Source organism: Nicotiana sylvestris, chromosome 12 (genome assembly GCF_000393655.2).
Source record: "Nicotiana sylvestris chromosome 12, ASM39365v2, whole genome shotgun sequence".
Classification (NCBI taxonomy): Eukaryota; Viridiplantae; Streptophyta; class Magnoliopsida; order Solanales; family Solanaceae; genus Nicotiana; species Nicotiana sylvestris.
This window is the reverse complement of record NC_091068.1, coordinates 31,711,215-31,727,567: the sequence shown is the minus strand read 5'-3', so window position 1 is coordinate 31,727,567 and position 16,353 is coordinate 31,711,215. Positions and strand designations below refer to the sequence as shown.

The 16,353-nt window shown below is 40.0% G+C and overlaps 1 protein-coding gene across 1 annotated transcript; it reads left to right on the top strand.

Annotated features, from left to right (window-relative positions):
* The first annotated feature begins 15,455 nt into the window (after window positions 1–15,455).
* LOC138882860 (uncharacterized) lies at window positions 15,456–15,836 on the top strand. Its single transcript, XM_070163496.1, has one exon. It carries the CDS (start codon window positions 15,456–15,458, stop codon window positions 15,834–15,836), a length of 381 nt encoding a protein of 126 aa, XP_070019597.1.
* The last annotated feature ends 517 nt before the right edge of the window (window positions 15,837–16,353 follow it).

Below are 16,353 nucleotides of genomic sequence, written 5' to 3'. Positions count from 1 at the left end.
AAACTCCCCGAGTGGCAGAAATTTATCCCATGGATCCCCGAAATCAATGACACAAGCGCGTAGCATATCCTCCAATATCTGAATAGTGTGCTCGGACTGTCCTTCCCTCTGAGGGTGAAATGTTATGCTCAACTCAACTTGGGTGCCCAACTCTCGCTATACGACTCTCTAAAGCTGCAATGTAAACTGCGTGCCCCGATCTGAAATGATGGACACTGGCACACCGTGCAGGTGAGCAATCTCTCGGATGTAAATCTCAGCCAACCGCTCCAAAGAATAAGTAGTCCCAACTGGAATGAAGTGCGCAGACTTGGTCAGTCGATCCACAATCACCCAAGTTGCATCGAACTTCCTCAAAGTCTGTGGGAGCCCAACTATAAAATCCATACTGACCCTCTACCACTTCCACTTTGGAATCTCAATCCTCTGAAATAGTCCACCCGATCTCTAATGCTCACACTTTACCTGCTGACAGTTAAGGCACCAGGCTACAAACCCCACTATATCCTTCTTTATTCTTTTCCACCAATAATGTTTCCCCAAGTACTGATATATTTTCGCGGCATTCGGATGAATGGAATACCGTGAACTATGGTCCTCCTCAAGAATCAACTCCCATAACCCATCTACATTGAACACACATATCCGGCCCTACATCCTCAACACTCCATTATCCCCAATAGTAACATCTCTGGCATCACCGTGCTGAACATTGTCCTTGAGGACAAACAAATAAGGATCATCATATTGGCGCTCTCTGATGCGATCAATTAAGAAAGATCGAGAAACCACACAAGCCAGAACCTGACTGGGCTTCGAAACATCTAATCTCACGAACTGGTTGGCCAAGGCCTGAACATCAACTGCAAATGGTCTTTCTTACAAAGGAATGAATGCAATGCTACCTATACTCGCTGCCTTCCTACTTAAGGCATCGGCCACCACATTGGCCTTACCGAGATGATACAAAATGGTAATATCATAGTCCTTTAACAGCTCCAACCATCTCCGCTGCCTCAAATTTAGATCCTTCTGTTTGAACAAGCGATGGAGACTCCAATGATCTATAAGTGTGAGCACATGATTTTTTCCATACATGAAATACTCCTACAAAATCTAAGAAAATAGATTTTTATTGATTATTTGCCATTTTTAGGAATTTTGTAGATTTTTATTAATTTTTTACATTTTTCTTGCTTGTTTAATTTTTATTCAAATCATAAAAATACCAAAAATATCATGCATTGCATTTAGGATTTATTTTTACACCTTTAGAGTTAATCCGTAATTACTTGTTTTATAAAATTTGAAAATCACAAAAAAATAGCTCATTTTCACTTTTTTGTCTTTAATTTTAGTTTATTGATTTTCCACTTTTAATATAAATTTAAGTAATGTTTACAATTTTATAATTAGTTAACTTGAAATTGAAGCTTAAAAATATCCGTGGAAGTGCGTTTGGTTCAAAATCTTGAAAATGTATTTCGGTAAAATTACTTTTCATTCTTTGCCAAAAAGTTAGTTTCAACTAAATTCTGAGAAGCTTTTCTTGAACTTTGTTCTGGAAAATTTCTTTGTTGACATTTGGTTGAAAAATGCAAAAATTGCTTTTATTTTTTCACATTTACAGAACACCATCTAATTTCAAAAGAATTAAAAGAAAAAAGGAATTACATGTCTTGAAAGGTGGGCTGATTTCACATTTGGCCCAAATTGTTCCCCTCAAATTTAATTTCCCAGCCCAATACTTTACCGCCCCAGTTCCAAAAATCGGACCTCACCCGTCGTTTTTGACCCGCCCGTTGCCTTTAATAAATAAACCATCTTATAAACATTTCCCCCAATTCCCAAACTCTAAATAACACTGAAAACGGCGCACCCTCACTGTTCCTTCATCTTCTTCGACCAATTCCGCTTCAACTCACCTGAGTTTCGCCCGAGTTCGCCCAAATGGTCCCCTCCCCTCCACGTCACCTCTATTTTCCAATGGATCTGTCAGAAATTGTGAATATTCTCTCCTAAATCATACGGATTTCCGTACAAAAAGGACAATTGTTGGATGAATGGGAGCAGTGGATAGATGTGAATCAATCCACGTCCTCCATTTGTCCCAAAATTGTTCAAAAACAAACTGAAGTTTTATTCGGATTTGGGCAGATTTTTGAAAGTTTTTGAAGGTTATATATATATGAGGTAAGTCTTATGTGCTAGGAGGGGGAAAGAGAGAAAAATCGGGGCAAAAAATCTAGGAAATTTTCCGAAGGAGTGAGTAGAAAATTTTAGGGTTCTTAAATTTTCTTAGTTTGAGTTTACTTCTTTATTAAAAAAAAAAACATACAAAAAAAAGGCATCATGGTTTGAGTTCATTTTGAGTCGAGTTTACTTCATATCTTTAGAAGAAAGAAATCAAAAAAATAAATAATCAAAAACGTTCTTTTTTTTAGTATTTTTTGGTTGATTCTGGGTTCTCAAAAAATGGGTTTGGATTGAGTTGATTTCCGGTTCTTGAAGCTGCGGGTTTGCCGTTGGTTTTCTGTCGATTTCGCTGCTGATTTGCTGAGCTTCATTTTCCTCTATTTTCAGACCTTCATTTGGTTCTTGATTGCTGTGTTTTGCATTTAGGTATGTGATTGCTCACTTGTATTTCCCTAACAATTGTTTGAATGAAAGTTTGAACTGTTTTGGCTGAAGCTATGTTTGATTTATGTGTGTTCATTATGTTTGGCTACTAGATCTTCTTCATCTGATTGCTCTGTTAGGTGTTTAAATCTGAAAATTTAAGTTAGATGTTAACTGTTTGCTGCATAAAAAGCATAGCATCATGTGAGGGCCGTAATGTGCGTGTATATATATGTACATATTGAATCATGCGTTGTGTGTATTTATGAAATCAAACTTCTGCATAGTTATATATAAAATCTGTTGCTTCTCGTGTATTTGGACCATAATGTACAAATACGTAAAAAAAAGGGTTTGACTTCTTTGAAAAAAAACTCACCAGCTTCAGCGTAGGTTTGTTGATTTTTTTTTTTTAAAAAAATCTTTTTTTAGCTTTGGCCATCTAGTTAGGAATTTCCTCATGTTTAAATTTTCAGCCACTATGAGTGAATAATTATTTATGTAATAGGGTGAATCTCTATATTATGGGATCTGCTAAGCTATTGTATTCATTGTAGTTATTTATCTTTCTTATGGCCTTCAAATTCCTTTTGTTGAAATGTTTGTTTACTGCTTTGATACATTGGTGGCTCACTGCAACAAAGAGCAGCCACCTCCTAAGGCTTTTGATGAGAATTGAACACCCATTATTTGTAACTTGGAAGAAATCAGTGAATGGTGGGGAACGTTTGGATGTTTTTTTTTCATTTTTAATGTCAAAGGACTTGAAAAATTCTGTGACAGTTGGCTTTGAATCATTGGTACCAAATGTACAAATACGTAATGTACAAATACATTGGTATAAAATCTGTTGCTTCTCGTGTATTTGGACCATAATGTACAAATACGTAAAAAAAAGGGTTTGACTTCTTTGAAAAAAAACTCACCAGCTTCAGCGTAGGTTTGTTGATTTTTTTTTTTTAAAAAAATCTTTTTTTAGCTTTGGCCATCTAGTTAGGAATTTCCTCATGTTTAAATTTTCAGCCACTATGAGTGAATAATTATATATGTAATAGGGTGAATCTCTATATTATGGGATCTGCTAAGCTATTGTATTCATTGTAGTTATTTATCTTTCTTATGGCCTTCAAATTCCTTTTGTTGAAATGTTTGTTTACTGCTTTGATACATTGGTGGCTCACTGCAACAAAGAGCAGCCACCTCCTAAGGCTTTTGATGAGAATTGAACACCCATTATTTGTAACTTGGAAGAAATCAGTGAATGGTGGGGAACGTTTGGATGTTTGTTTTTCATTTTTAATGTCAAAGGACTTGAAAAATTCTGTGACAGTTGGCTTCGAATCATTGGTACCAAATATTACTCCTAATATTTAATGTACTACAATGCATTATTCTTTTAGAGATAAAATAGTAGTAATAAAATTGGATAGGCTTTAATATGTGGTTTTCAATTATTTGGTGTTAAAGAGTCTCCCACTATGACATTATGTAATCAAAAAGCCAATGAAGATTCTTTTTTTCACTGTAAATTTATTTTTCTTCTATTGTTTTTGTCATTTCTATAAGTCAACATGGAACAGTAGAGCAGGTGGCTTTTACATAATGTTCAAAGCTTTTTGGCAGAAATTGACCAAGTATAGCTGAGTTATGGATTTTGTATGTGTGATTTCATATAATTTCAAATGAATTGTTAAATCCAATTAGCTATAGAAATGCATTTTGGTAGATTCATGGGTAGTGATTTCATATGAGTAGTGATTTTGTTGGCCAACTTTAGCTTAAGCTAAGAATGAATTCACTATTTTATTGTGTGAAAATATATGTCATGATGGGATCTGATATTTGATTAGGAAAAGTTTTGGATTAATCACATATGGGTAATTTTTGTCCCATTCCGGTGTCTCCAACTTGACTGCGTGATTGAAAGGCATGAAATGAATTTGTCTAAATACCTGAAGCTTGTTTTTTTTTTGTGTGTTTGAGAAAATAATTAGTTTTTTTAGTGATGGTATTAATTTACTCCTCAATAATACTTTATCCATAAATTTAGACTTCCCTGTTAACCTTGAATTTCAGAAAAATTGATTAATTGAGTAACATCGTAGCTTTCATTAGGCGCGATTTAGTCTATTATCTTGATTATGTATATGTGTGCGTAACATAATTATGATTTTTTTCTAGAAAATAACTCGAGGGATGCGTTCGCGCAACTTCAACAAAAATTTTCTTAATGAAATAAACAAAGCGTTATTAATTGTGGACACGTTCACGTGACATGATTTTTGACGTGCCAAAGAAAAAGAGTATACGTACGCGTAACTCAATTCTTTAATTGCGAATAATCAAGTGATTTAAAAGCGGTAAAAAGATAATTGCACGTAGGTCCTAAAAATGAGTAGTTAAATAATTTAAGCCAAGTATAAATTGCTAAGCGGCCGTGCTAGAACCACGGAACCCGAGAATGCCTAACACCTTCTCCTGGGTTAACAGAATTCCTTTATCTAGAATTTCTGGTTCGCAGACTTCAAAAGGAAAGTCGAAATTTCCTCGATTTGGGATTTAAAATAAATCGGTGACTTGGGACACCATAATTTATTCCAAGTGGCAACTCTGATAAAGATAAATAATCCCATTTCGAATAATGTCACTTAAATTGGAAAAACTCCCTTATATCCCTCTCGGGGTGTAAAAAGGAGGTGTGACAGCTTTGGCGACTCTGCTGGGGATCGAACCCAGAATCTCTGGTTCAGGGTTCAAGAATTCGAGCTTGTTAATGTGATTTTATTTGGCTTTATTGTTGATATTACTGTATTTTTATGGACCTAATATGCTAATTGCCATTTATTTTCCACTTTATATTACTTGAATTGTATTTAAATGTCTTCTTACGCCTCCCTTCTGAGTCTTCTAAAAAAAACGGTGCACACGTTCGCGTGACCCACTTTTTCTATTAGAAGTTATACCAAATAGAATGAGGCTGGGCAAGCAACAAGGCCGTGCAGACTTTTGTTCTCCTGGTACGTTGCCCCCTCCTCAACCCCAGTTGTCCACTCGAGTAACCCAAGTCTAGACCACAAACCCCAGGTTTTAAACCTAGAATAATGCAACCTCATGCTGGATCCCTAGTAGGAACGATTGTTTGCATCACGTGCATTTAACCTTGGGGACTCAATACAGGGGTTGGGTCCGTCTAGGACAGGTGTACCCAAAATAAAGACCATCCTGATGCATCTTACGTGATATTTGCGCATCTGTTTGTTTCGGCTTGCATGTTGACCGGCTTCTAGATAGGGAAAGAAAATAAAAAAAATCAAAAAAGAAAATTAAAAAAAAAGTGAGAAGTAGGTATTTAGAAAATTCGGAAACTCTGCCGAAATTCTGAAAAAAAGAAAAGTCATTTCAAAATGAGCCAAATTTCAAGTGCCATATTTTCCCTGTTCCGTCAAAACTGATCGAACTACGCGGGTCTGATTCTCACCGGATGTGAGATACGTAGGCAAACCTCATCGGTTCCGCCCCAATTTTTTAAAAAAATAATAAAAAAAAGATCCTTCCTTTTTTCTGAAGTCTATCATACGGAAAAAAAGAAAGAAATAAAAAGAAAAATCCAAAATACGGGTTTCCCTTATTTTGAAGTATTTTTCCAAATTTTTTTTTAAAAAAGGGAAAATATTCTTTTCTTTCTTTAAAAGTATTTCTTTCGTAAATGTCAATAAAAAGTTTTGAAATTTTTTTTTGAAGTCAAAAAATATTCTTTGGTTTTCTTTAGAAGTACTTTTGTAAATAAACAAAAGCTCAAAATTCAAAGCATTTTCTTAAAAGTCTCTCTTTCAAAAATTAAGAGGCAACTTCCAAAATACAAAAATATTTTCTTTTACTTTTAAAATTCCCAAAGTTCAAATCAAATGCAAATAAAATTTTAGAAGTCTTTCTTTTAAAAACAAAACAAAAATAAAAATCAAAAAATCAAAAAAAAAAAATATTTCCTTTCTTCTTTTAAAGCATTCCTTTCAAAAATTCCAAAAAGAGTTAGTATATCTAATCCATTCTCGATCTTCCCGAATTACGCAGGTCTGATTCTCACCGGATGTGGGATACGTAGGCAACCCACATAAGGTTCGGCCTCATTTTTACCAAATAATAAAATAAAAGGTGTTTCAGGGCTTTGGTTAAAACAATAAAGCTGACCCAACTTCGGTTTGTTTTTAAGTCATTTCTTACTGGAATAGCGTTAGATTACATTCCAATTGTTAAAAGGCTATTTTCAGGAGAAACAGGAAAGTCTGTTTAAAAGGTGTCTTTTTCTTTTAAATACTTACCCCCGGCCTCAAAATTCATTTGGAATTGTAAAGGGGCCACATTTGCAAAAATGATCATTTTTCTAACATAGCAATAAAAAGGGTGCTTGTCCTGATTTTTTTTAGAAAACTTGTTTTGCAAAAAGAGTCCACAAGAGTCAACCCTAACCTTAACCCTCCGCAGGTACAAATGAATACCGTCTAGGAATCATTGCAATCTGTCATAGAAAGGGCTCGGATGCAGCTACGTAAGTGGTGGGGTGATTTAGATGAAGATGACCAACTTTGGGTAAAAGAGCATTTGGGTTCCCTGGTAGACATAATGCACATCAAACCACGAGAGGATTTAATTAAGGCTTTGGTGACCTTTTGGGATCCCGTTGACAATGTGTTCTGTTTCTCGGATTTCGAGCTCACACCCACTCTGGAAGAAATAGCCGAGTACATCGATTTCGGCCAAGAGTTAAGAAAGAAGCAACTCATATTCCCCAGGGCTCCCTCAGTACACAAATTCTTCGATCTTTTGAAAATTAGCAAACAAATGAGCAAGGACCGTGCAAGCAAAGGGAGTTGTTTGTTCTACTTCCTGTATTTCAGGTTTGGACACTCGGCCGGGTTTGAAACACATGAGAAGGGGTTGAGTAACAAACAAGACAAAAGCATATGGCAAATTCATCGACGGTTTGCTTTCATCGTGGCATTTCTAGGAATCATGGTATTTCCGAATTCTGAGGGTACAATAGACCTTCGCATGGCCAGAATCGCACAGGTCCTCATTGACAAAAAAGATCACACGCTTGTCCCATTAGTGTTGGCGGACATTTACCGGGCATTAACATTGTGCAAATCTGGGGGTCAATTTTTTGAAGGCTGCAACATTCTTCTTCAGATGTGGATGATCGAACACCTTCGCCGTCATCCTAAGTTCATGAGATACGCTTCAGATGGGAACAATTTCATCAAAACGTATGAGTAAAGGGTAGAAGATTACAAACCACCGGAGGGGTTTGAAGCCTGGGTTTCCTATTTGAGAAAATCGAGAGCAAATCAAATTGAATGGACCATAGGATGGCTCCCAATAACAGAGATCATATACATGACCACTTCAAAGGGCTTTTTGATGATGATGGGAGCAAGAAGTATACAACCATATGCACCACAAAGAGTTCTAAGACAACTGGGAAGATATCAAGTGATACCCGAAGAGGTAGACCTAAGCACCCAAGTCATTGAACTGCAACCAGAAGCAGAAATCCCTGAGGCTTTAGTTCAAAGGGACTGGAATTGTTGTCAATATCTAAAAAGTAGCACCCAGGTACTAGACCCGACTAAGGGCGAAGTTGATCCCAATTATGCTGCTTGATTTGAAAGGAGCTTTTATGTGAACAATGAGCCGAAGCCCGAGCCCGTGAGGCCCACCAAAAGGCCCCATGTTCAAGCCTTTGATGACAAAATTCAAGAAAGGTTAGCCTGGGGGGAAAAGGAAAAGGAATATCAGGCCACCATTCATGTTTTGCGAGAAAAGTTGAGAAATGTCACCTTCAACAACGATTTACAAGCACAAGAGGCTGAGGGTGAGAGGAGAAGATTGGTTCGAGAAAATGAAGCTCTCAGAGCCCAGGTTCGACAGCTAAAAATAGCGGCCAAGAACCCGGGCAGAAGCAGGAAAGATGAAAGGCTCATTTACAACCTTACTCAAAAGGTGCGTGACTATGAAGATGGCCTACAAAAAGCTGAGTCTGAACTAGAAAAATCACGAATGAGGTTGGCTAAAAACGCCGAGGGGCATGCAGCTTTCGTTCAACAAATAAAAGAAAGATATGAAAGAGGGGTCACAGGTTGGAAAAGGAGATTAGCAACCTCGAAGGTGAAATGGCTAAGCAAGCCAAAAATTTTAAGGCCGAGAGAGAACATTGTTACGCCTTAATGGCACGGTTGGAAGAGTACTTACAACACTTGCAAGAGCAAAATCACGCTGCCACCCAGGTCTTAGAGGCTAGATCCCGTCAGATTGGCCGTTTGTTGCAAGAGAAGGGCATCATAAGAGAGTGGGTTTGAAGGATTGCTGAATACATTACCATGAAATGCAGTGCGTGTGAAAACATGACAAGATCCATGTTTTTCGCCACTGTGATGATCTTTGTTCGTTAGATAATGGAAGAACTCTATCGGCTCCAAGATGACATGGCAAATAGGCCCGCTTCAAGACCAGTTGGTGTTCCTAGAACAGGGTTGGAGGCACTGATGTTTTCTTGATTGTATCTTCTTCCTTTTTTCGAGTCTGTATTTTCATGTTTCGAGTCTGTTTTCAATTCCTAGAAGAGGCATGTCCTGAGTCTTAGAGTCCTAGAAAAGGTATGTTTCGATTCTTTTTGTAATTCAGTAAAGTTTTATTAATGAAAATTTGAAAAAAACCCACAAAAAATTGTCCTTTTATTTTTCGCATTTACTTCTTGAACTACGTTATGATTTGATTCGCGTGGCATCGTGATACGTAGGCAATCCTCATCAGATCCGGTCATGATTGTTGTAAACAATTTAAATAAAAGAGGGAAAGAACCATAAGAAAAACCAAAAAGAAAGAAAAGAGAGTCAAAGAAAAACCAAAAACAGAAAGGAAAGAAAAGAGAGGAAAATAAGGAATAACCGATGAGGCAAGAAGAGAAAATTGGGGAAAATAAGCAAAACTGGGATGAAACATGCAACCGTTGCGAAACATGTAGAAACACGTTTAACTGTATAGGTGCATCACACCCCAACATGCGATTTCCTATGTGTTATTTGTTTCAAACTAACCAATTGGTTGTCTACTGTCAAGTTTAGGTTCTATAGTAAGGTGGTTGGTTTTACGGTAGTATGGCTTTGCATCCATACTTCACGAGGTCAAAAGGTAGCGTTGAAATGTCTTCAGAAATCACTCTGCCAATAGTTCCTATCGCGGATGAGAGTCCGATCTCAGGTATCCCGACTTCAGAATCGGTGATTGCCGAGGAAAACAGGTTACTGCATCTCCGCAAGATGAAAATGTGGGACTCCCGGTCAAACGGAAGAGAGCCACCAAGTGTAATCCCCAGATTTCCCGAGCTTTTTCCTAGGGTAGGTGGAACCTCCAATATCCCGATCAGTCACCCCAATACCCCACTCGGATATCCTACCATCTCGGCCCACTTTGTTGGAACACCTTCTGAGGTTCGCCCCCAGGTGTTAGCCTCAGGAGCGGCTTCAAATATTTTCACTGCTCCGCCATGCTCAGCCACTACACAGCCTACGTTGCCCAGGCCTAGCTTTGACCCATCATCCTTCACCTTCCAAACACCATCTTTCCCACTGGAACCTGCACAGTTTCCCACCTATACTTACTCTCAACCACCCCAATATGAGTTCACTACGGGGCAAGAAAAGACCACCAAAACTTCTGAGCAAGAAGAGATTACGAGGAACATGAGGAGTATGGAATAGAGTCTCAAAAGCATATAAGGCTTGAGTGGACAGAAAATTGTATCCTATGCTGACTTATGTATGTTACCTCATGTGCATCTACCATTGGGATTCAAAACCCCAAACTTTGAGAAGTATGATGGGCACAGTGATCCTATTGCTCATCTCAAGAGATATTGCAACCAGCTGCGAGGAGCCGGTGGAAAGGAAGAACTCCTCATGGCCTATTTCGGATAAAGTCTGGTTGGCATCGCATCTGAGTGGTACATGGACCAAGATATATCCCCGTTGGCACATCTGGGATGATCTTGCTAGAGATTTTGTCAGGCAGTTCCAGTACAACATTGATATTGCTCTAGATAGGAACTCATTGACAAACTTGAAGAAGAATTCCTCGGAAAGCTTCTGAGAGTATGCAGTTAAATGGCGTGAGCAGGCCTCAAGGGTAAAGCCTCCGATGGACGAGATTGAAATGGTCACAGTTTTCCTCCAAGCCCAGAAAGCTGACTACTTCCAAAATATGATGTCCGCAATGGGTAAACCGTTCGTTGAAGCCATCAAGATTGGCGAAATAGTTGAAAGTGGTTTGAAAACGGGTAGAATTCTAAGCCAATCCGCTATCATAGCTACCTCCCAAGCCATTCAGGGTGGGTCTGGAGGAGTAGCGAAAGGCAAGAAAAAGGAAGAAACATCCATGGTAGCATTAGGTGCAAGAAAACACCGTACTCCCAGATCCCTTTTCTCAAAAAGGACCCCACAACACTATTACTCCCACCAAGACGTGGCCTATGCTCCTCAGCCATACATGGTCATGAATGCTCAACCTTATGTCCGGCCACAACAACAAGCCAACCGGAACCAAGCCCTATTTCCTAGAAACCAGCCTCCTTACCAAAACCACTACAACCCCCGGCCTCCACAAAACAATTTCCACCCTCGTGAACCACCCAAGTGGCTAAACTTCACACATCGGTGAATCCTATTCTAGCTTATTCCCCAAACTTGTTCAGATGGGTTTGTTGCAGCCCATTCTCCAAACCAGAAAGAACCCAGCATCACCCGCTTACAAAGCTGGTACCCGATGCGCCTATCACTCAAGGGCAGAAGGGCACGACACGGATGATTGCTGGACTCTGAAGAGAGCCGTGGAGAACTTGATAGAACAAAGAAAGATAGTGCTAAGCGATGAAGATATTCCCAACGTGACTAACAACCCACTGCCTGCCGACAACAACGGGCCAATAATCGGAATGATTTATGAGGATAAGGAATTTGACCCAGCGTTGAAGGCCATCATTGCCATCGCTGATGTGGAAAAGAAATCAAAAGCTACCCCGAAGCAAGACAAAGGGGAGAAAAAGAACAAAACCACCCCTCCAAAGTCAGAGAAGAAAATTGAAGTTGAAACTGGGGCAACGCCTCCCAAAGATGTTGTTATCTATGTCCCTCGAGGCCGCAAAGAAAAACAGATGACTTTGAGTCCTCCCAGGAGATTCAAGCTGAACAAGACAACCCAAATATATGTGCCCAAGGGAGCTTATGTGATGTGGGGGCCAATTAATCCACCAACGCTGAGTGAGCCTGTGTTTATTGGCTGCACGCCACAAAAGCCCATGACAGATCCTACCACTGTGCCCTGGAATTACAACAAATCGGTGGTGACCTATAGGGGCAAAGAAATCTCAGGAGAAGTTCAAGAAAATAACCCGGTTGAAAAGTATTTCAATTTGGAAGAGGTGAACAACTCCACTAGAAATCGCTTCCCACCTAAGAAGCCCGTGAGTGCCGAAGAAGCGGAGGCCTTCTTTCAAAAGATGAAAATGGAAGATTTTGAGGTGATCGACCAGCTTTGAAAATCTCCCGCACAAGTCTCCTTGTTATCTTTGTTGATGAACTCAACCTAACATCAAAATATATTGATCAAGACCCTTAACGAAGCATATGTGCCTGTTGAGACTTCTGTAGAGCAGTTGGAGAAAATGGCAGAAAGATTTTTCACAATCAACCAGATCTCCTTCAGCAAAAATTACTTGCCCCAGAAGGGGCCGCATATAACAAAGCCCTGCACCTGACAGTCAAATGCGAAGGGTACTACGTGAAAAGGGTTATGTTGGATGGAGGCTCTAGGGTAGACATTTGCCCACTCTCAACTCTGCAGCGTATGGAAATCGGTACAAAAAAATTCGACCCAACAATGTTTGTGTACGTGCCTTCGATGGTATCAAAAGGGACACAATTGGAGAGATTGATCTAATTCTGATCATCGTCCCAGTAGACATTGAAGTAACCTTCCAGGTTCTGGACATGGACACATCCTACAACTTTTTTTTGGGGAGGCCGTGGATTCATGCAGCGGGGGCTGTACCCTCTACTCTTCACCAGATGGTGAAGTTCGAGCATGAGGATCAAGAGATTGTGGTCTACGGGGAAGATGAGCAATCAATTTATCGGGACCCATCAGTCCCATGTCTTGAAGCAAGAGAGGGGAGTGAGCACATAGTCTATCAGGCCTTTGAAATCTTGGTTGCAGATCAGTGCGAAGAAGGAAAACCTTGCCCTCAACCCTTTCTTTCAAATGCATCAATCATGGTCGCTAAGGAAATGATCAGGCGCGGCTTCAAACTGGGGAAGGGGCTCGGAAAATAATTGCAAGGAATAACTGAACCTATCACCCTGCCTGCCAGTGAAAAGTTCTTTGGGGTAGGCTTCAAACCCACACTGGCTGATATAAAATAGGCGGATGGTAGAAAGAATGATGGATGGGTCCTGCCGCAGCCAGTGCCACATCTGTATAAACATTTGTCAAGCCCAAATACAATAAAGAAGAAGAGGATGAGGCCTTTATGGCCGAAAAGATTGAAGAGATCTGTGGGGCCATAAGGAAGATACTATATGAAGCCCATATGGTTCAACCAGGGGAAGGCTCAAGCACCGCTGAGGTGCTGTATATGGGACCTAATGCCAAACTGCAGAATTGGAAGGCTACGCCATTCCCAATCAGGCGGGAGTCCCGGTAGACCTGTCCTGCCATTTTTTCTGCATCACAAGTTATTTAGGGTGTAACTTAGATGTTTTCTTTAGTTTTCCATCTATTAATTTCTATTGTAAACCCTATTATCTTCAAATTTAATGAAATGAAATCAATATTTCATCGTTCATCTTTCTTTATTCCTTCTGATTTTTGTTATTTTCTCTTTATTTCTTCTTTCAATTCTAATAATGCGGCTTTAAATAACATGACATGCTTGCAAACTTCACCCTCAGATCCAAACACGTTGTCTAACTGTGAAATAATGAATCAAGAGCCAGACTATGATGAAGAAGAGGCTTTTAGGGAAATAAATCGAGAATTAGAGCAATTTGAGAATAAACCTAAGCCAAACTTAAATATTACAGAGCCGGTAAATTTGGGTAATTCAGAAGAAGTCCAAGAGACCATGATAAGCATTCACGCAAATGAAAGAACTAGGGGTGCTTTGGTCCAACTTTTATTTGAGTTCAAAGATGTGTTTGCTTGGTCATATGACGATGTGCCAGGACTCAGTGTTGATTTGGTGGTTCATAAGTTGCCAACTTACCCTAATTATCCCCCTGTTCAGCAAAAGCAGAGAAAGTTTAAAACTGATATTAGTGACAAAATTAAAGAAGAGGTCACAAAACAGTTAAAAGCGGGGGTGATCCGAGTGGTTCGATGTACCACTTGGTTAGCCAATGTAGTTCCAGCGCCAAAGAAAGACGGGAAAACCCGAGTGTGCGTGGATTACAGGGATCTGAACAAAGCAAGTCCTAAGGACAATTTCCCTTTGCCAAACATCCACATCCTCGTTGATAACTGTGCCAAACATGAGATACAGTCTTTTGTGGATTGTTACGCTGGGTATCATCAAGTCCTAATGGACGAGGAAGATGTAGAGAAGACAATGTTTACAACACCTTGGGGAACCTATTGCTACAGGGTCATGCCTTTTGGTCTGAAGAATGCCGGGGCAACCTACATGAGAGCCATGACCACTATTTTCCATGATATGATGCACCAAGAGATAGAGGTGTATGTGGATGACGTGATCATCAAGTTCAAGACTCAAGGTGACCATGTGCGGGATTTGAGAAAATTCTTTGAGTAGCTGCATAAATATGATCTGAAGCTGAATCCAGCCAAATGTGCATTCGGGGTTCCATCTGGCAAACTTTTGGGATTCATAGTCAGTCGGAGGGGCATCGAGTTAGACCCAACCAAGATAAAGTCCATTCGAGATTTGCCTCCTCCAAGAACCAAGAAAGATGTTATGAGTTTGCTCGGAAGATTGAACTACATCAGCCGATTCATTGCCCAGTTGACATCCACATGTGAACCCATTTTCAAGCTGTTAAAGAAAGACACAGCAATTAAATAGACAGGCGAGTGTGAAGAAGTTTTTAACAAAATCAAAGAATACTTGTCGAACCCGCCAGTATTGGTCCCGCCTGAACCAGGAAGGCCTCTTTTCTTATATCTGACAGTCTTGGAGAATTATTTTGGATGTTTCGTCGAATAACATGACGTGACCGGGAGGAAGGAACATGCAATCTACTATTTGAGCAAAAAGTTCACAAGCTACGAGGCCAAATATACCTTGTTGGAAAGAACTTGCTGCGCTTTAACTTGGGTTGCTCAGAAGCTGAGGCATTTCCTGCTGGCCTACACCACCTACCTCATTACCAGGTTGGACCCTTTAAAGTACATATTCTAGAAACCAATGCCCACTGGAAGGTTAGCAAAGTGGCAGATCTTGCTCATTAAATTTGACATAGTCTATGTCACTCGCACGACAATGAAAGCCCAGGCATTAGCAGATCACTTGGCTGAAAACCCAGTTGATGATGAATACCAACCTTTGAACACCTACTTTCCTGATGAAGAGGTAAATTTAGTTAAGGCAATATCCGAGGACACCAATGCTTGGAAAATGTTCTTTGATGGAGCGGTAAACGCAAAAAGGTGTTGGAATTGGGGCCATTTTGATCTCACCCAACAGTCAACATTATCCGGCCACAGCCAGGCTTAGGTTCTTCTGCAAAAACAACACTGCTGAGTATGAAGCTTGCATTATGGGTATGAACATGGCAATCGACCAAGATGTCAAAGAGCTAGTGATCATGGGAGATTCAGATTTGATTATTCGACAAGCTCAAGGAAAAGGGGAAACCCGAGATGTCAAGCTTATTCCTTATAAGCAACATGTGGAAGAATTTGGCAAGCAATTCAAGTCGATAGAGTTCAGGTACATCCCTCATTGCCACAATGAACTAGCTGATGCACTTGCCACTTTGGCCTCGATGCTGCCATACCCAGGCAATGCCCATATTGATCCCTTGGAAATCCAAATCAAGGAAAGACACGACTACTGCAATATGGTTAAGGCAGAACCAAAGGTTCAACCATGGTATCATGACATCAAAAGATTTTTGAAAACCAAAGAATACCCCGATCAAGCCAGTTGAGACCAAAAAAGAACCATTAGACGACACGCAAGTGGTTTCTTCTTGAGCAGCAATGTCTTGTACAAAAGGACGCCGGATCTCAACTTGTTAAGATGTGTTTATGCCGAAGAGGCTGGAAAAATCATGTATGAAGTGCACACAGGAGTGTGCGGACCCCACATGAACGGGTATGTTTTGGCAAAGAAAATCCTCCGAGCAGGATACTACTGGATGACCATGGAAAGAGACTGCTTCAGTTTTGTTCGCAAGTGTCATCAGTGTCAAGTGCACAGTGATTTGATTCATGCACCTCCCACGGAATTGCATCCCATGTCAGCGCCCTGGCCATTCGTTGCCTGGGGCATGGACGTTATTGGGCCAATCGAGCCAAAAGCCTCAAATGGGCACAGATTCATACTAGTCGCCATCGACTATTTTACTAAATGGGTTGAAGCAATCACTCTCAAATATGTCACCAAGAAAGCTATGGTAGATTTTGTGCACTCCAATCTTATATGCCATTTCGGTATCCCTACAA

Bases quoted from the DNA above. Each gene is read 5' to 3' on its own strand.
- LOC138882860 (XM_070163496.1), top strand. From the start codon at position 15,456: ATGGCAATCGACCAAGATGTCAAAGAGCTAGTGATCATGGGAGATTCA.